Source organism: Diabrotica virgifera, chromosome 4 (genome assembly GCF_917563875.1).
Source record: "Diabrotica virgifera virgifera chromosome 4, PGI_DIABVI_V3a".
NCBI lineage: Eukaryota > Metazoa > Arthropoda > Insecta > Coleoptera > Chrysomelidae > Diabrotica > Diabrotica virgifera.
In genome coordinates, this window is record NC_065446.1 from 132,220,391 (window position 1) to 132,242,544 (window position 22,154).

At 31.8% G+C, this 22,154-nt stretch overlaps 1 protein-coding gene across 1 annotated transcript in view; it reads right to left on the reverse strand.

Annotated features, from left to right (window-relative positions):
• Positions 1–578: 578 nt before the first annotated feature.
• Positions 579–22,154, reverse strand: part of LOC114331654 (diuretic hormone receptor-like) — an 892,082-nt gene continuing 870,506 nt past the window's right edge. Inside the window, exon 9 of the mRNA XM_050649706.1 lies at positions 579–1,883. Within this exon, the coding sequence (XP_050505663.1) occupies positions 1,709–1,883 (175 nt within the window). The 3' untranslated portion in view covers positions 579–1,708. The remainder of the gene's footprint in view (positions 1,884–22,154) is intronic.

The window sequence follows — 22,154 nt, forward strand, 5'->3', positions numbered from 1 at the left end:
TTTGGTCACTTTCTGACTTTCATAATAATGGATTTTAACCGAGTTATTAAGCCTTGAAAATGGCTATTTTTGCATTTTTCAAATTTTAAATCGCGTATAACTCGACAACAATCAATTTTAGAGAAAAATCACAAAATACCTTTTTTTGCTCAGAATAACTCAAATGATCTAAAAAAAATTATTCGAAGTGAAAAAATTATTTTTGTGAATTTGTCTAAAAAAATTGTTTAAACAATTTATCGATCAAGGTACTGCCTGGCACCCAGTAGATTTGTTATAAGGACCTCTTTTTGAGTAAGTTTGTGCAAAAAATTCGAATCGGAGCAATTTCACTAACGGGGACGACGATACAGTCTAGACTAATATGAACATATTCAGTAACATTAATTTAATTTCTAGAATCGGCTGTTTGTGTGAATCAGAATCAACTTTTACTAAATGGCATTGGGAAGAGTATACTTTTCCTAGTTGGAGTCTACTTTTACTAGTAAATGTTGAATATAAATCTTAATTTTATATTTATAATCAACTGTTACTGAAACCAGCCGTTAGAGTCGACTCCAACTAGTTGGAGTCAACTCCAACTGGATAATCAACTTGAACTGTAACATATACACAAAAATGTAATATGGTAGGTTTGTCAGTATATAAAAAAATATTCAAAATATTTAATTGTTTAAAAATCATTTGTATTTCTTTAATATTATTCTTAATAGAAACGTGCGGTGTATTCAATATAATATGTTTCAGGATGTTTAAAAGAAGATAAACGAAGTCTACCTATAAAGAAAATTCTAAAAGCTTTTTTGGTAAATTTTTAAAAGTCGTTAATGAACTCTTACAAAAATGGTATTATCATCCAGTTTGTTACGATTTTTTCAAGAAGTCTTCAATAACGTATTTCAAAATATTTCTTATTTCCAAAAATGTTATCATTAAATATACAAGGTTAGTTTTTAGTACATATTACATTGTTCGATAATTTCATTAAAGTAAAGAATATTCAAAAAAGTTATCTAGAAAGAATGTCTGCTTATTATGCAAGCTGACAGTAAATAAAAATTAATAAGAGTGTGTGTTTCTGCTTCGATAGCTTATTGTCAGCTATATATGATTCTCCTGTTGTCACTGGTTTATTTAAACTGAATATAGCAGGATAGCATAGGACAACACAGAAAAAAATATGAGAAAAACCAGGCAAATATCAAAAAATTTCAATTTTTTTAATCACCTGTATCAAGATACACACTATTTGCTAGCAGCACAGTGGGAAAAAACTATAATAACTTATATTTACAGTGCTCTTATGTGGTGGTTATATGTGTCACAGTTTGATTTTTGAAATACGCCATTATACATATTATATCTTATGCTAAAATATGTTTAGTGTCAAGATTTCATTATAAGTTTCGTGAGTTTATGAACGAACTTTCCTAGATAGAAGTTTAAAAATCCCTGTAGTAGAAAAACTAAATTTTTGTCAACTTGTTGGTCGAATCCATTAACAAAACAAACCGTTTTCAGAAAATTAACACACATATCGTACCTGCAATGTACAAAAATTCGAGGAAGTTATTTCCAACGAGGCCGTTTTTGACAATAACTGAATAGTCTCTTAAGGAATGAATAGAGTTTGAAATCAAACATTGAAAACACCATCTGATATTCCTCAGTTTTTACCTTTTCACACACTGTGATATCGGGAAGCTCACACGCTTCCCCCGTAGCTTGGCCTCGGCGGGTATAGAAAGGGACTTCGAGCTTTGGGGGTGCCGTTAGTGGGTCTATTGCCTCCCCCATTTACAGTAACAATAGTGGTGGTGGTAATTTCCGAAGCACACGATTCCCTTTTGTGATAGATGTTGGTTGGCTGACTATATAACCTGAAAAGAAATCGTATTGTTAATATACCATTTCACAATAGTTTCACCTTGGATTGTTCTCAATCATTTTTTCTTAATTTTTCATAAACGTTTAACTGTTTATTTATTCTAATTAGTATACAGTATCTACTAAATTGTGGTGAAATTGAAATAATAAAATTATTTAATAACTTGAAAGAAACATAAAGTCCTTTAAATGAAATAGGTATAAAAATAAAAAAATAATAGATTAAGGTAAAAACAAATAAAAGTCTGTGGCTAATGGACTCGGATTCAAGCCACACAAACACACACACACACACACACGCACACACCCAAAACATCAAACGTTTAAATAATAATTATGTAAGTAAATAACAAACATTTAATATTTACATACAGGGTGTGCCATTATAGCGAGCAAGTCCAATACTCATGTGTTGTAACAAATAAAAAAAAAATATTTAGATAAAACTGGGAGCATAGATAGTACCATAATTTTTACTGGGTATAAATAGGGGAGAATGAAAAAACTTATCTTTTTTTAATGGAACACCCTATATATTTTTACATTTTTGGATTGTGACGTTTTCTTTCTTCTGAAATGTAAGGTTTTGCAATGTTATGTGAGGACGTTTAAAAGATAATAATTATCTTCAATATTTTCTTCAATAACGTTCAATTTTTTCATCCCCCACTCTAAATAATTTTGAGCCCAAAACTTTTATTTCAATTTTTTTACTTAAAAAAGGTTTACTACATTCATTTCACTAAACTGAAGCATTTTTGAGATACACGCATTTTAAATCCACGATGCAAAATTCCATTTTTTTGCATTTCATTGTAGTTACTAAAACCATTTGAGATAACCTTGGCATAAATATTTGGAAGCAAGTGTAGCTTCTGTACACGTGTACACCCTACTAAATTATGTTAAAAAAACGTTTCTGGCTACTACCAGTGGCGTACGACGGGGAAAATGAATGGTTGACACTTCCCAATTTCTACGCCACTGGCGGAATTACTATTTAGTGCAATTTTTGAATCCTCCAATACTTTTTATGTAAATAAAATACTCTTTACTCGTAACGATTAACTCGTTAGTTTTCGAGATATTTGAAATTAAAAACGAAGTGGTATAATACATTAATCAAAATAACTGTGCCATTTCATTTTTAACTTCAAATATCTCTAAAAGTAATGATTTTATCGTTACGAATACGTATTACGAATAGCAATAGAAAAGTATTGGAGAATCTAAAAATTATGGTAAAATAGAAGTTCCATTAGTGGCGTCGAATTTGGGAAGGGTCAACCTTTCACTTTCCCCTGTCGTACCCCTCTGGTAGTAGCCAGAAACGATTATTTAACATAATTTAGTAGAGTGTATAGTACCTACACTTTCTGGCAAGTATGGTAAGGATAATATGAGGGGTATCGTTTCATAGTGTACAATCTCCATGTTTCCTAAATTCTCAGTAATTAAGAAAAACGAATAACCTCTTTCATAGGAACAATTAAATGTCATTGGAGATTGTACGTTTTGAATTTAAGTCCAATTTTCTCTCTTCAAAATTCATTGGATAATGACTATTTTGAAGAGAGATTTTCTATTGTTTCGATTCAAGGCTAGAAACTCGAGGTAATGCGACATATATCTCAATTTTTGTGAAATATGGAGATTGTACATTTTGAAACTATACCCATCATATATTAAATAATTTTAAAGTACCGGATACAAGAAGTACTAATTCTTAAAGATTTAAGCAAAGAATAAATTATATAAAAAAATAATACTTTAAAATTGTTTGACATATTTGTGTCATACTTGGCAGAAAGTGTAGGTGCCGTAGAACCTACTAAATTCTGATAAATAGTCGTTTCTGGCTACTACCAGAGGCTTACCACAGGGGAAAATGAATGCTCGACCCTTCCCAAATTCTAGGCCACTGACAGAACTGCTATTTTAGCATAATTTTTAGACTCTCCAATACTTTGTATACAAATAATATATATCTAGTCCATGTGGTGAGACCGCTCCCGTCTGGAAAAATTTCTGATTCGGTTTATTTGTGAATTCCTATTAAAAAATTTCCTCTTTAAATAAATCTGAAGGGTACCGGGCGGAATTTTTGGGCAGAAATTGTTGAAACAAATTTTTTAAACAAATACAAATGATTACGTTTTTTTGCTCTGGAACATATATTTTTAAGTTTTGTGGGTAATTCTAAACAAGACAGGTTTCTCGTAAATTTTCTCAAAAATTGATAGTTTTCGAGTTATAGGCGATTTAAAATCTGAAAAATGCGAAAATACGTATTTTCGACGCCAAAAAACTCATATTTAAGTTAGTATTTTTGAGGTTGCCAGATACTTAAATTGAAGTCTAACCATTCAGCTTAAATATTCTAAAGAGTAATCGCGTCGAACCTTAATTTATACCGTTGTTTTTTAATTGGTAAATATGTGTGTATATCCGAATTTTTTGCGGGTGCGGCTCTATTTAAAAAATCTCCAATTTTCCTCCGAAAGATATTTTTTCTAGATTTTTTGGAATATCCTAAATAAAATAAGTTTCTTGTTTAATTTTTCTCAAAAGTTAACAGTTTTAAAGTTATAAGCGATTTAAAATCCGAAAATACTTTTTTTTTGTCATTTTTCATTTTAAATCGCTTATAACTTTAAAACTATCAACTTTTGAGAAAAATGTCAAGAAACTTATTTTATTTAGAACATCCCAAAGAATCCAGAAAAATATTTTTCGGAGGAAAACAGGAGATTTTTGAAATAGAGTGCGCCGCACCAGCAAAAAATCGGATAAACACGCATAATTAACAATTAAAGAACAACGGTATAAATTAAGGTTAGACACGATTAATCTTCAGAATCTTGAAGCAGAATTTTTATTCTTTAAAAAAATTATCTGGAAATCTCAAAAATGCTAATTTAAATATGAGTTTTTAAGCCTCGAAAATGCGTATTTTCGCATTTTTCAGATTTTATATCGCCTATAACTCGAGAACTATCAATTTTAAAAAAAAAATTACAAGATACCTTTCTTGTTTAGAATGACCCAAAAAACCTAAAAATATATGTTCTGTGGCAAAAAAACGTAATCTTTTGTATTTGTTTAAAAAATATATTTAAACAATTTCTGCCCAAAAATTCCGCCCGGCACCCTTCAGATTTGTTGAAAGGGGACATTTTTGAATATTAATCCACAAATAAACCGAATCAGAAATTTTTTCAGACGTGAGCGGTCTCATAACATGGACTAAACGATATCTGAAGTCATTATACAGGGTGTCCAGAAACTTTCCCGACAAACGAAGACCGAAGATTCTTCAGATAATTTTAAGACAATTTAACCCAATTCACCTAGTCCAAAAATGCTTCCTAACGAAGCTAGAGCTTTTTGAAGATGGCATCCTGGAATTCGTTTTTCTTAAATATCTCAGAACGCTTCTATTTAGAAAAACGAAAACTGGTACTCTTATTTAATTTACAAAGATAAATCGATGCCATCAATTACGAATTTCTAGTACCGGTCATAGGCGCCCATTATGGGTAGGGCAACGGTTATTTTATTGTATAACTTTTTTGTGTTTAACTTGTAAGCATTTCTGACACTGGATAACTGGATTATTACATTGTAAGGTATTCAAGTACCAAAAGGTACTCTTGCTTTAAGTCGGTAGGCTTCACCGTTTTCTAGAAAAATCGATTTGAAAATTTTTCGTTTCTTGAATTGGAAAAAAAAATTGAAAATTTTTTTCAAAAAAACTCGGTGTATTTTATCGACTTGAAGGAAAAGTATCTTTTATTACTAGAATACCTCATAATTTAATCATCAAGTGTCAAAAATGCCTAAAAATTAAAGATAAAAAAGTTATGCGATAAAATAACCGTTGACCTACCCAAAGCGGACGCATATGACCGGTACTAGAATTTCGCAATTAAGGAAATCGATTTGTCTCTGGAAGACAAATAAGTGTACCAGTTTTCGATTTTCTAAATAGTTTTTTTTAATTTTTTTTTTCAAATTCAGCAAACGAAAAATTTTCAAATCGATTTTTCTAGAAAACGGTGAATCCTACCGACTTGAAGCAAGAGCACCTTTTGGTACTTGAATACAATTTAATAATCTAGTGTCAGAAATGCTTATAAGTTAAACACAAAAAAGTTATACAATAAAATAACCGTTGCCCTACCCATAATGGGCGCCTATGACCGGTACTAGAAATTCGTAATTGATGGCATCGATTTATCTTTGTAAATTAAATAAGAGTACCAGTTTTAGTTTTTCTAAATAGAAGCGTTCTGAGCAAGGGCGCCCATATAAAAATTTTTAGGGGGGGCCAAACGTGAAGATGTTGCACATTACATTTTGTATATTTCGGATGACAATATATACAGTAGACTCTCTCTATAACGAACACGGATATAACGAGGTTTCACTTATAACGAGGTACATTAGGTGTCCCATGAAATTCCTATTGAACTATAACGCTCTATAACGAGGCATATTTGGTTATAACGAGGAAAATTTAAATCGAAGAATACTTGTCTTTACCTGTTTTTAGCGTTGTAATGGTCATAAATAAATAAATGCCCCAACTAACTGTACATAGAAATGCCCAACATCTGTCTTATTATCGAGGCCAGTGCTATAATAAACTCGGCCACCTGTAATAAACATCTGCCTGTTTATAGACCGATATTGAATACTATAGGAAATTTACAATTTATGGCGGCGAAGTCTCATTGTTCACTGTTCAGGTTGACCATCGACACATAATAAACTACGTAAGAGGCATCAAAAGATTTCAATATTATTATTGTTTGATATAACGAGATCCGCCTATAACGAGATAATTAATTCACCATTTCAGTTCTCGTTATAGAGGGAGTCTACTGTAGTTTAAACCACCTAAAAAACCTAGTTTGAACCCTGTTGTGAGGAATTATTCATACATTTAAACACTAGACCAAGTTTTTAAATGGAAATGTCATGGGTACCACAAAAGTTGAGCCTCTCTTTAAAGCCCGTTTGAAAAGAATACAATGCTTGCAAAGCCTTCCCTTCAACTTTGGCGAGCAGACTAACCAAGAGTATGTGTCGAACCAAGTTTTTACTGTAAAATCTTAAAAAGGAGCCCCCTGTATTTTTGCAGATATAGAATCCTTATGAAAAATAAGGCACACATATTCCAAACATTTTTAGAATTGTTGATAGATGGCGCAAATAAATCGCATTTTCCGAATATAGCGCCAGCCGTCAACAATTCTAAAAAAGTTCGAATAAATGTTACTTATTTTTTGAGGAGGAAACTCAATCTGCAAGAAAAAACGGGGGTTCCTATTTAAGATTTTAAAGTTAACTCTCACCCCACCTCCAGAGTGTGGAATGAAAAATCCTGTTTGGTGTCATTCTATAGATTTTTGAAAAATATTAAACAGGTGTTTTTTAGTTTTATCTGGAAGTACATACATATATTTCTCGAGATATTAGACCGTTTCTATAATTTTGCTGTGGTATCACGATATACCGTTTTTTCCGATTATAGCGCTATCTACCTATCCACAATTCGCAAAATGGCTCGAATAAAATTTGCTTATTTTTACAAGGAATATCCAAATCTGTAACAAAAATTAGGGGTTCTATTTAAGATTTTAAAGTTACCCCCCGCTCCACACCCAGGGGTTGAAGTGGTGGACTTGTTGAGTGTCATCGCATAGATTTTTGAAAATTATTGAACACGTATTTTTCAGTTTTTCGATCCGATGTTCATTTCGCGAATTATTCGGCCTTTCCGCTACTCTTGGGACACCCTGTATATAACACTCATTCATCATGAAAGATCACCTGTTTTTCATTTAAATAAAATTGTTCTGTTCATCATAATGTACACTTTAAAAATAATCTACTTACTAAAAAATACTTTTGCTAACTAAAATTTGACTATGTTCAATAAATTTTAAAAATTATTTTTCAGTATGAATTTTTTCAAAATATAAAATATAATTACTTTATACCAGTTTTTAAAGACAAATGGCTCATTAGTGATTATCGATCAGAGATCGGAATTCTTGCTGATATGGTTTTTTTGCAGTATAAATGATTCATTTAATTTGTAATTTTGGGTGTCGATTACAGTGTATATGTTTCCCAAGCCTCTAATCTCTGTCAATGTTTTCGTTAGTAGCATACCGTGATTGTGGGAAATGTGTATTATGCACATTCCCTACAGACCACTGTCGCAGACACAAAGATTTTCTGTTAAACTATTAATAACTACCCAATATGTGAATTTTTTTATTAATAAATATGTTGTTTCCAATTTATCTCTCAAAATTATCCAATAATGTTTTGACAAAAATGCGTTTATGTAATATAAATTTAATTTTTTCTTTCCCGAAAAGCTAGGGGGGCCACGGCCCCCCCTGCCCGTGTGTATGAGCGCCTATGGTTCTGTGATATTTAAGAAAAACGAATTCCAGGACGCCATCTTCAAAGAGCTCTAGCTTCGTTAGGAAGCATTTTCGGACTAGGTGAATTGGGTTAAATTGTCTTAAAATTATCTGAAGAATATTCGGTTTTCGTTTGTCGGGAGAGTTTCTGGACACCCTGTATATCATTATCATATCATTAGTTTTCGACATAATATGTATCTGATATTTGAAGTTAAAAACGAAGCGGCTTACGCATAATACATTAATCAAAATAATTGCCGGTTCATTTTTAACTTCAAATATCTCGAAAATAATGACTTTATTGTTACGAATGAAGAGTACATGATTTGCATAGAAAGTATTGGAGAATCGAAAAATTGTACTAAAATAGTAATTCCGCCAGTTGCGTAGAATTTCGGAAGGGTCAGCCATTCACTTTCCCCCGTCGCACGCCACTGGTAGTAGTCAGAAACGTTTGTTTAACATAATTTAATGGGGTGTACAGTACCTACAGTAGTTGCTGCCACGTATGACAAGAATATGTCAAATGGTTTTTGGTAACTGCAAACAATGAAATGCAAAAATTAAATTTTGCATCGTAGATTTAAAATGCATTTATCTCGAAAACAATTGAGTTTAGTGAGATGAATGTAGTATTAGACCAGGGCGCATCTGTAAAAATATTAGTACATTTGGACGTTGAGAGGTGACTCAAATTTTTTTGCAGAAATTGCTTGAAAATAAATCAAATAATAGGTCTGGATCCCGCGTATGAAAAAAAAGTTGATTAATAGCAAGCTGAAAATTTGTTAATAGCTTAAGGGTGTCTAGTCGGATAAACTTTGATATATGGGAACACTGGAACAGGGGCAGTTTTAATTGTGGAACAGGTTAAAAATTTGGAACGGTCACACCACGAAAACGGCACATTTATTTTGTCCGACAGAACAGACTTAAACTCTCCGAATAGAGATTTAACTTTCATGCAAAAATCAGACTGCTATTTATCACCTGTCATAATTCCTGTCATTTGACATATTCTACATGTTCCACTCATTAAAACGCCCATTTGGTGATAAATAGCAGTCTGATTTTTGCATGAGAGTTTAATCTCTGTTCGAAGAGTTTAAGTCTGTTCTGTCGGACAAAATAAATGTGCCCTTTTCGTGGTGTGACCGTTCCAAATTTTTAACCTGTTCCACAATTAAAACTGCCCCTGTTCCAGTGTTCCCATATATCAAAGTTTATCCGACTAGACATCCTTAAGCTATTTACAAATTTTCAGCTTGCTATTAATCACCTTTTTTTTCATACGCGGGATCCAGACCTATAATGATATTTGAGTTATCCTCCCTCTCAAAAAGGTCCGGAACATTGTTTAAATAATCAAAATGTAAAAAAATTAAGGAAAAATTCAATTTTTTTCTTGGTTTTTTGATTATAACTTTAAAAATATTCATTTCCGAGAAAAGTTGTACTGATATAAAAGTTGCGTAATTAAATTTTCTACAATACAGAATTGGCTAAAAATTTAAAAAATAGTCACCCTTGTTGCAAAATAGCAATAATTGTGAAAAAAACATACAAAAACAAGTATTCGTATTTTACGTTTTTCAACCATTTATGCTACACTTAGGACCTTCATATTTCACCGTGAAAAACTTTATGATACAGTAAAATAATACTGAAAATTTCATTAACATCAGTTCAATGGATTTTGCAAAATAAATTTTGCAATCCAGCTTTCGTAAAAAAAATCATTTTTCAAAATGTTACAGGACTGAAAATAAAGCAGAGAGCAAGTTGAAAATTTTTTTGCGTATAGAAGTGTACTGTACCTTTCATTCGCAATTTTGCAAAATTAAAATCGATTAACACCACGGCGTCAGGATTTTTTTTAAATAAACATTAATTATTGGTGCTACGCGCAGGACAGCGGATAGTTTGCTCTGATTGGGCATTCCAATGACCTTTGATAATGATTGATACATTGTAATTTTTATTACATTTCGATATAAATAAATAAATTTGTTTATTGCAAAATAAAAACACATACTCTATCCTTTGAAATAACACTTTAATTAGCCAAAACTTTCTTTGTTCATATATTTTAACTTAAATAATAAAAGTTTATTATTTTTAAACATATGCAATTGTTTAAACAATATTTCACAAACAATAATAAAATTAGTTTGATTTTTGTTGAATTAAAATATTAAAATACAACAAAATATAGAGTAAGAAAATAATATATTAGATAAAGATTGGAAGAAATTTTGGTGGAAATCAATTTGTGTGAATCGAACACCGCTGTCCTGCGCGTAGCACCAAAAATTATTGTTTATTTCAAAAATTTTCTGACGCCGTGGTAATTAATCGATTTTAATTTTTAAAATTGCAAATGAAAGGTATAGTACACTTCTATAAGCAAAAAAAATTTCCACTTGCTATCTGCTTTGTTTTCAGTCCTGTAACATTTTGAAAAAATGAATTTTTTTTGCGAAAGCTGCATCGCAAAATTTATTTTGCAAAATCTATTAAACCGATCTTAAATAAATTTACAGTGTTGTTTCACTGTATCATAAAGTTTTTCTGGGTGAAATATGAAGGTCCTAAGTGTAGCATAAGTGGTTGAAAAACGTAAAATGCGAATACTTGTTTTTCTATGGTTTTTTCACAATTATTGCTATTTTGCAACTAGGGTGACTATTTTTTAAATTTTTAACCAATTCTATATTGTAGGAAATTTAAATACGCAACTTTTATGTCAGCGCAACTTTTCTCGGAAATGAATACTTTTAAAGTTATAATCAAAATACCAAGAAAAAAATCGAATTTTTCCTTCAATTTTTGACATTTTGATTAATTAAACAATGTTCCGGACCTTTTTGAGATGGAGGATAACTCAAATATTATTATTTGATTTGTTTTCAAGCAATTTCTGCAAAAAAATTTGAGTCACCTCTCAACGTCCATCTCATAACAGATGCGCCCTGGACTATATCCTTTAAAGTTATATATAATTTTTGGTGAGGAATCTAGGTTTCTCGTCCCAAAAAACGCCCACTTACCAAATTTCGTGTTGTTATCACATGCCTGTCAGGAAATATTCAAGAACAAATAAAATAAAAGTTTAAATTTGACACCCTGTATTTCGGTTATCAACTTTCGTACTAAAGTAAGTTAGCCTAAATCGACCTATTTTAATCTCAGAAATCTAAGGTTAAGCTATGGCTCATTGGTTACTAAACACGCTGTATATTAGAAAAATGATAATACTGTCTCCCAATATGGACATCAAATTTTGTTTTTTATATGTTTCAATTGTCATTTTAAGTCGGAAATATATAAATATGACACGAATTGAATTTTGTATGCCCAACTTAATAAAAGTCAGATACTTATTTCATTTAATAGTTCAAATCGTTTATTTTGGAAACTGTTTCCAAGCTGAAAATCTAGAGACTGAAACGTCACACGAAGTAGTTGTAATTGTGCAATGGTGGTTTATTCCCATTATACAGTAATTAATAGATACTGTAGTAGGCTTATGTAGGATTGTCCCACATAATCTCACCTATATAGGGTATTTACGAATGGCTGTAATGGATGATCAGTGTAGCTGACCCATTTATATCTGATTTTGGCAAGGCTGTTTTGGTTTCCTACACAAAATTACTGTTTCCCAATCTTGATAAATTTGTACAAGAATAAAAAAAAACCGCTAAACGCCGTAAAAATGAGTGGCGCATACAATATTCCAGCTACAAAAGACCTGATATGAATATTACGTGGCGCGAAAATGTACTTTCATTTTGATGCAAAACAAAATTCTAGTTTAATTTTAAAAGATTTTTTCATAATATTTGCTAAATTTGAAGTAAAACGCGCTACAAAAGAGTAACTTTGATACAGTTTGAATTTTGAAACATAGTCCATTAAAATGTTACATTTTTTAGGCCGTACCTTGCATTTCTTAGAGGAGTCAATTTTATTTCTTTAATGTGTAGAAGGGATCAGTAGAAGCTTAAGTTCAAGTTTTTGGGGTCGCCATCCTTGTCCCCCGGTCGCCATCTTGGAAACGGGGTGCAAAGGGGTTTTGCGCTATATCTCGTATACCAACCCTACGGAAAATCTATTAAAACATAAAATGTAGCAAATTAAATTTTACACAATTTTGTTTCTATTACTTTTTATCGTCAAGTGACCAACAAATAAGATATAACTAAAAATACGTAAATTTTTTTTAACAAGTTTCCTTTTGGATGTTATAACTTTTTTTCAGTTCATTTTAAAATAAAATAATATTATAGCAATTTTGTAGAGGGTTTTTTAGCGAACAATTTCCACTATAAATTTGTTTAATTCTATTTATTTATATAGGTTTTACAGCGCTCCAAACTTGAGCAGATTTTCGAATGCTCATAGGGATACAATAAAACCAAAAGTTAGGCTTACTTTTCTATCTATATATATTTTTTATTCATACAATTTATTATGATTTTAAGATTCCTATGCTATTATTAATCTGTTTTTGACCTTTCTTCCCTCTATAAAACTTATAACTAAGCATATATAGAGAAGGCCCAAGAAGTTGTTTGAGGAAAAATTCGCCGCTTCAGAAGAAGAATGACGCAACCGCAAAATGCAAAATTCTTAAGCAGAGCAAAAAAAACGATCTTTAATATCAAAATCATAAAGTATGATAAAAATTATAGCCATTCACCACACCGTGGTCAGGATCTCGAGATTTAAGCGTTTTTTGGGGTGTGCCGCTTGTATATGAAGTAACATAACTTTTTTCCTATTACATATTTGGACTTAAAATTTTCCGAAAAACTTCTTCATGAACTATATTTTATTGTTGTGTTGGTTAAAATTATAAACTAAAAAGTTTGTCACCCAACTTTTTTATGTAAACATGAAACTAACGAAATATGATGACAAAATGTTAATAAATTAACAACTCTTTTTTAATACGTTTAAACATTTTGGACAAATTTCATTGTTATCTACATACTTCAAAGATGACAAAGTAAAATTTTTAAAGGGAAATATTTACATCGACCAAAGATACAGCGAGGTAAATTTGAAAAATCATCAAAATTGATTTTTGGTTTTTTGTATAAAATTTATTTTTTTAACATGTTCCGCCAACTCTAGATAAAAATAAACTTCATATTCGGATTCAGCGACCTCGAAAACATAAAAATAGACCAAAATTGATCATTCACCTTAAATTTGATTTCCGTGGTTGGCATAACGGTTAATGCCGCTCGTCTAATATATAGATAGAAAGCATTATTTTTCTACGAGAATTCGAGAATCTGGTCAAGTTTGGAGCGCTGTAAAACCTAGATAATAAATAAAATTAAACAACTTTATAGTGAAAATTGTTTATTGAAAAATCCTCTACAAAATCGCTATAATATTATTTTATTGTAAAATGAACGTAAAAAAAGTTATAACCTCCAAAAGAAATTTCTTACAAAATTTTCTCTTATTTTTGTTTATAACTTTGTTGTTGGTCACTTTACGATAAAAGGTAATAGATATAAAATTTTAGAAAATTTAATTTGCTTCATTTTATGTGACATTAAATTTTCTGTAGGGTAGCTAGTTTACGAGATACAGCGCGAAAGCCCTTTGCACCACTTTTTCCAAGATGGCGGCCGGGGGACAAGGGCCTCAACCCCAAAAACTTGAACTTAAGCTTCTACTGAACCCCCCTACACATTAAAAAAATAAAATTGACTCCTCTAAGAAATGCACACTAAATGTAACATTTCAATGGACTAACACTTTTGTGGCGCGTTTACTTCATATATAGCAAATATTATGAAAAAATCTTTTAAAATTAAACTAGAATTTTGTTTTGCATCAAAATGAAAATACATTTTCCCGTCACGTAATATTCATATTAGATCTTTTGTAGCTGGAATATTGTATGCGCCACTCATTTTTACGGCGTTTAGCGGTTTTTTTATTCTTGTATCAGGAGGTTTTCAAAGTTATTTATAAATTAAATGTATAAAGTTGACCACAATGTTTCTCGATTACACATGAAGCTTTATAAATGGTCGCCTTTGTCGCATTATCTCCCAAATGATCTAGTGTCCATCGAATGTACACTAGATTTTTTTCTATTCGAAATAGATTGAAAAAAATATTGGGATGGCCAGTAAATTAACTCGGATTGCCCGTTGCCAGCTAAAATTAGCGTCGTTACCACTACAACTACATAAACCATTTAGGGAATAATCTTTAGTTGGATTATACTTTTGTAGCTTAATAACTTCTAAACGGCTTAACCGATTTTGTTCACTAAACATGAGTTTGAAACGTATTGACAAGTAGTATCTTATGCATCTAAGGTCAAGTATGGTAACTGAAGCTATTACAGGAATTATTGAGCTTAACAAACCGTTTTTCCCATAAGAAATAGATTGGATCATATTTATGAAGCCTATAACTTAAAAATTCGAATTTTCCCGGATATAAGGTATACACCGTTAGATGTTAGAAGCTTCGTTTTTCAGTTTTTCGGCTATACTGAGCCGTGTGTAGGTCTGATCGTGACAGCTTAGACACCATTTGAAAGCTTAACCCAACGCTATTGATTCGGTGTATTTACTGTTCTCCTGTCTCTTCTTGAACCGAAGATATATACCTCCAAATAATATGCTGTTTTGTACCTACCAAGTCCTATAGCTGGCTTATGGGTAGTCAAAACTCACAAACTACACCGGTTCTGAATCGGCCCTCGCCCCCTCTTCAAACACAGAAAAAAAAATCAGATCGGTTTAACTTTTCCACACACATACATACATACATACATACATACATACATACATACATACATACATACATACATACATACATACATACATACTGTTATGATCTGCTCTCTATTACTTTTATATTAATTATTTATTTGATCAATTATTTAATTAACGCAAATCATACATGAAAATATTAAGAAAAAAATCTCAGGGTGCCTTTTGTCAAACAAATTTTAATTAAGTTCTCTTAGGATATACTTCTCCTTTCTCGTGGCTTCAGTATCTCTTAGTTGATCCTTATCGGGATAAAATAGGAAAAGGAAATAAATAGAAAAATCATAAATAAACGCATACAAATACCTTTATTATCAAAAGCAATGCTCTATAAATTTATCAATTAAATCCTGTTGGCATAATTGTCCAAAAGAAACCTTTACCATATAAATTAATCTAATCCAAACAAATATTTATCGCTTTGTTCTTGATACCCTTAATAAAAAACAAGCTAAACAAACAAATTTGGTATTCGCAAGTTACTTATACTTCCTATTAAATTTTTGAAATGTTGGAATCTTAACTGCATATGCTTTTACGTAAAAAAATTTAACTTCTGATTATAAAGAAAATCTATCACATAGGACCTTTTTGATTCAGACACAATGATGTCTCCTCTTGACCCAAACAGCTCCTCCTTGTTGATTATGTTAGGCTACCAATCAAAGCCCTCTCCGTTCTCAGTAAACAATCCAGCAGGATACCAGCAACTATTTCTCCAAAAACACAAGCCAGGTCTCTTTTTTGCCAGCACTCGTTCAATAAACTCCAAAACTCTCTCCTCTCTTTCTCTCAACAAAAATCTCCTGAGGCCCAAGTATCTTTTTTACTTGGTGTCACAAATAATTTTAATAACGATAATTCTTGTAACTTACTCTCTTGGACTTTACAGAATCAAAGAGGTATTTCTTCTCGATTTGATTTGTCTCTCGTTCCACTTTTCAGCTACTCTCACTTATCAAAACAACCACTAGTACTTGCTTCTGGACTACTCACGAAAACTTTTGATTGCTCTTCTCGAATGCCGGTAACACAATGATCTTTTCTTTTCCAAACTGTCTCAACATTCAAACAAAACTTTACCCATTCCAAATTTCAAAGCCAATTCAGAAACATTTCTCTCTCCCCATTCTTTTTTTCATTCGAAAACCCATTCATACTTTCAAAATTATTCCTACCATCATACTAATTACTTTCGGGAAATTCTACAAAATTTACTCGTGGTTAAACACCAAGATTAAAATTCCAAACTTTCTTTACCTTAATTTTCTAAGAACTAATTTCCTATGGCTTCTATCTTTCCCGTAATAAACAATCGGTTTAAAATACTAATCCTAAATAACTTTCACTTCACTTTTATTTACAAAAATGTTTTTAATATTCTTCATGGAAAAATTCATTAAGGAGAAACCACTTTGCGTTGAAAGCTAACTTCTAATAAATATTTACAAATCAATATACAGGGTGTATCAAATTTATGTGTCCGCGTTATATTAAAGAAATTAAAATTTTTATTCTATCTTTGATTGATAAATTGAAACACAGTAATACATATCCACAAACATTTTCCCTTTTTTAAATAAAAATTGACTCATATACTAGTAGATAACCTATGTATGTTCTGGCACATCCCCTAAATCGCAACCCTTAAATATTAATAAATGCCAAACGGCTTAACGTAGGATGACGTGTGACGTATCGTTGGAAAGGGGATGAAAAAGGGGGTTGAATGCAGTATGTGGCGTGCGCATCGGAATATGCCAAAAGGGCATTACGTCATATCTTCGTTTCTATTGGTCCGATTTTGACGTAAGAGGGCTCGTCGGAACGGGGAGGGGGTAACGAATAAGTTGAGACAAAAAACAAAGATGGCGGCATTGCCAAAACGGCATTACAGCATATCTTCGTTGCTATTGGTCCGATTTTGACGTAAGAGGGCTCGTCAGAACGGGGAGGGAGTAACGAATAAGTTGAGACAAAAACAAAGATGGCGGCAGTGCCAAAACGGCATTACAGCATATCTTTGTTGCTATTGGTCCGATTTTGACGTATGGGGTGTCAAATAAAAGCGGTGGTGACACAGAAGCCAACTGTCAATTCTTCTTCTTCTTTTCGTTTGTCAATTCTTCTTCTTCTTTTCGTTTGCCAATTCTTCTCCTTTTCCGTATAGTGCCTAACAGAACGTGACATTCGACATCTTTGTTGTCATTGGCCCGATTTTGACGTATGGGGTGTCAAATGAAAGCGGTAACGACACAGAAGCCAACTGTCAATTCTTCTTCTGTCAACGTTCATATAGGTAAAAAATGGGGGTTACTATACTTTCGACTACCGTGTTTCAACTACCATTCCAAGGTCACAAGCTAACGTAGGTAAGCATGCGCTAATATTTTAAATTGGTGTTCATGGTTAGGAGAGGAAAGAAAAAACAAAACTTTCTGATCTAAATAATATATTTTTAATAAAGAAATAAAGACTTAACATTATTTTTAATATAAATACAAAGTTCTAAACACAAAATACAGCTCGTTCTTTATTTTTACTCGGCGTTGTTCTGATTTTGTCTAGTTTTAGTGGCTCCATGTATCCAACTACTGGTTGGAGAAAGAAATAAACGATTTACACATAAGTCTACATTATAGGATTAAACTAAAACTAGACAAAATCAGAACAACGCCGAGTAAAAATAAAGAACGAGCTGTATTTTGTGTTTAGAACTTTATATTTATATTAAAAATAATGTTAAGTCTTTATTTCTTTATTAAAAATATATTATTTAGATCAGAAAGTTTTGTTTTTTCTTTCCTCTCCTAACCATGAACACCAATTTAAAATATTAGCGCATGCTTACCTACGTTAGCTTGTGACCTTGGAATGGTAGTTGAAACACGGTAGTCGAAAGTATAGTAACCCCCATTTTTTACCTATACCAAAAAGAACTTCTATCTCATTAAATAAAATTTACGATGAAAAAAGGAATGTTTATGCGTAAAAGCGGTGAAGATATAAAAATGGAAGGGTGATGAGAGCACAGATGAAGAAGAAGATGTACACCTTCTAAAATATTGGTATTATTCCCAGATATTGATAGAGCTTAAGGTCCACAGTGTGTTTGGAAAACTGATAAAAGGATAATGGGCAAAAAACATCAAATTTGCTCCTAAAAATGTACTGATTAACGATAACAAGCACAAAACTACTTGTGGGCTAAACAATTTACTATTTTATAAGAATCCTCAAGACTTTACGACAAAGGACAGCCTCAACTATAAAAAATATAAGAGGTCACATGTATTCATAGAGTTTCTCCAGGATATTTGACATATCAAGCATTCCGGGATAAATGTAATAAAACTATCAAACCTTTGTTTAAAAATGAGCAAACACGTCGTCGAAGTCGTTTTGAAAATGCATAGAAAAATTAGAAAAAACGTCGTAATAGTAATGAATAATCTGCCAACAATTTAAATAGCGCACAGACATAGAATACGAGACACCTTCATTTAACCGTTATTCCGTTAGATCCATGGATGAAAATGTTAAAATAAATTGGCTAGTTTTTTAATTATTACTAACTTTAACAATGTACTCGTATGAAATAATTTAAATAAAAATAATAAAAAACGCATAGTGTTATTTACTAACCCAATGCATTAGTAGGATTGTCAATATATTTTTATAAAGTAAAAAAATACGCTGGGACGTGTACAAATGCAACATTATTATTATCACGCTATTAAAAAATAAATATTAGCTGTGATTGATAATATATTGCTAAACAGAAGAAGTATTACGGTTAAAAAGCTATAATTTTTTAAATAAAACGTAAAATCGATCAAAAATATAAGGACAAATGAAACATACAATTTATAAAAAAAAACAACACATAAAAATACATTTAGATTAAATTAGAAACAAAAAATAAACCATAAAATAAAATATTATTATCCTTTTGTGGATAGCAACAACCTCTCTCATTTATTTGCATAACAAGGAAACGATAAAAGAAGGAGTACTTTAGAAATGTGTCATTAAAGCTATTATTTTTTAAATAAAACGTAAAATCAATCAACAATATGCGGATAGGTGCAACGCCGAATTTAGAAATAGACCGTAAAAATCAAATGCTATTATCTTAATAAATGTTAAATGGAAATGTTAAAAGAAATAAAATTATATTTATCACATAGGTAAAAAAGGGGGGTTACTATACTTTCGACTACCGTGTTTCAACTACCATTCCAAGGTCAGAAGCTAACGTAGGTAAGCATGCGCTAATATTTTAAATTGGTGTTCATGGTTAGGAGAGGAAAGAAAAAACAAAACTTTCTGATCTAAATAATATATTTTTAATAAAGAAATAAAGACTTAACATTATTTTTAATATAAATACAAAGTTCTAAACACAAAATACAGCTCGTTCTTTATTTTTACTCGGCGTTGTTCTGATTTTGTCTAGTTTTAGTTTAATCCTATAATGTAGACTTATGTGTAAATCGTTTATTTCTTTCTCCAACCAGTAGTTGGATACATATAAATCACTTGAATTTTCTAACGACAAAATGTATCTTATTTTATTTCTAAATTTAATTTCTCTTATTCCTCTTATAATATGCTCCGTTCCCTCCTCCAGTTCTTCCAACCGTCGACACTGTGCAATATTTATTTTGGCGTCAATCTCTTCCATTGTAACCTTTTTGAGATTGTTTATATCGTCCTGGTTATAACTGTCTTCTACAGCAAAATTCTGCCAAACCGGTGTATAAAATTTTAGATTTTCGATCTTTGCAAATGAATCTCCATTAAATGTACATAGTCCGTTTGTATTAAATTCAGCGAAATTATCTTCCGAAGGTAAGTAAACGATGTCCAAGTTTTTACAAGGTAAACTAAGATAACCATATTCTTTAAGCTGTTGCCTGTTTTCGAATGCCTTTACAAAGACGGATTTTGCGTATCCTTTTAAAAAGTATACATTTTTATGTCCATCGTTTTCTAATAATACTCCAACATGGGGATATTTGCCCCTATTGTTTACCGTAAAAGCAGAAACTTTATAAAATCCGGATGTTTCCATATTCTTCCAATTTTTAAAATAATTACAAAATTTCTCTTGGGCCGCAATTATTTTCTCTTCTTTTTGGAGTAAAGATTTGTATTCGTCCTTAATTGCAATAGTTTTTTCGGTAAATTCAACTTTCCTCCTTTTAATTTCTATTTCTTCCAGCTCCAATTTCCGTTTGCTGGCACTTATTACGAGAACCGTCGAAAGAGGAGTAATTTCTTTAAAAGGGTATGGAAACAGTTTACTATTCTTGTTCGTTCGTGTTCGTAGAACCTGCGGTATAACATTATTTGTCTTTACCAACCCCAAATCGAAAATATTAATTTCTTTTGGAATTGCGGAAAATAGTGTCTTAGATCGAGTAAACAAAGTTTCTCCAGCCTTAATATAACATTTGTGCGTAACAGTCACATTATTTTCGTATTCACATTCATTTATCTCCAAATAGTTTACAGGTAAACAATTAAAACTGAATGCAGATAACACATAATTGATTAATTTTTACGACCATCCTCGTTCTCTGGTAGTTCAATTTGTATTCCAGATAATTTTCTCGTGCATCGATTTCCCCAGAAAACATACTGCAGAAGATTATTAAACACAAGACAACAGCTATTTTGTAAGCAATCTGTTAACTTAGTCCACATTTCAGATAGCGGAACCGAGTATAACGGTGCATTTTGTAAAAATTGTTTATTCAGTTTCAAGATGTCTAGGCAATCTTCTATTGGATCAAAATGGTTACAAAGTCTGTGGTTATATATTGTTGCCTCCAATCTGGTAATTCCATGCTCTTTTCCCAAGGAAGATGCAAATGTTTGCTTAAGTCGTTCATCTGGACAATTTATAAAATCTATAACATGTGTTCCAAGTTGTTGGTTGACACCAGGACTGGTAATTTGACAAACAAATTTGTTGTATATTTTAATTCTACAATTGGAGTTCAACCATGTTAAGCAGTCGATTCCAACTGTATTATCGTTATCCACAATTACATTAGAATTTTCGTCGTATTCGCCTTGGTAGCAAAAGTTAAAAGTATTTGTCAAATAATCGCACATCTCGGTCTTGTTAAAAATTCCAGCAAAATCTTGCGTAATGTCCAAATCCAAAAGATAGAAATTATCTGCTTGGAGTTGGTTTAGTAACATCGGTAATTTTTCCAGCAAAATTTGCACTTTAACATCTGCCAATTCAATTTTGTATGGTATTGCAACAGGATTTCCATATTTTTCTTTAATTTTCTCCATTTCCTCTTGTCCAATTTGTTGTTCTATTTTTTTGCTCCTTTTATCACAGGCATCCAAGAGAAATGGCAGCTTTGCTTTGACTCCGTGTCTAGCAGAGACGAAGTCGGAAAATTTTCCACGTAAATAACTGTTAAACGATCCGCACATTTCCTTCTTCAAAAAAACTTTGTTACCTTTCTGCAATATTTGCTGCTCACAGTCACCTCGGTCACATATTTTAATAACCATAATATTATCGCAAAATGGTTCTGTAATAGGCAGGAGTTCTTTATGCTTAAAGCGTGTCTCATTGTCCGTGTACTTTATACTGCCCACATCAGTAATGAGATTGTTATTTTCCAGGTTTTCGAAAAGAAGCCACAACCCGAAACGTTCATTTGTAGGTTTTACTCTATTTCCCAAGAGCTGCGTAACACTATACACTTTGGAGAGAGACATGTTAACAGTTTCAACTACTTGCGAGTTATGAGAATTGATTGTTCTGACTGCACTTTTATATATTTCGATAGTAGTTCGAGTATGCCCGAACTTTCCCGATTTTCAATATTAGCGCATGCGTAGCTGTGTGCAGTAGAGCGTAGCAGAGCACAGCAGCGGTTAGCAGAGGCTAAAAACTATATCCCAATATTAGCGCATGCGTAGCTGTGTGTAGTAGAGCGTAGCAGAGGTTAGCAGAGCGTAGCAGACG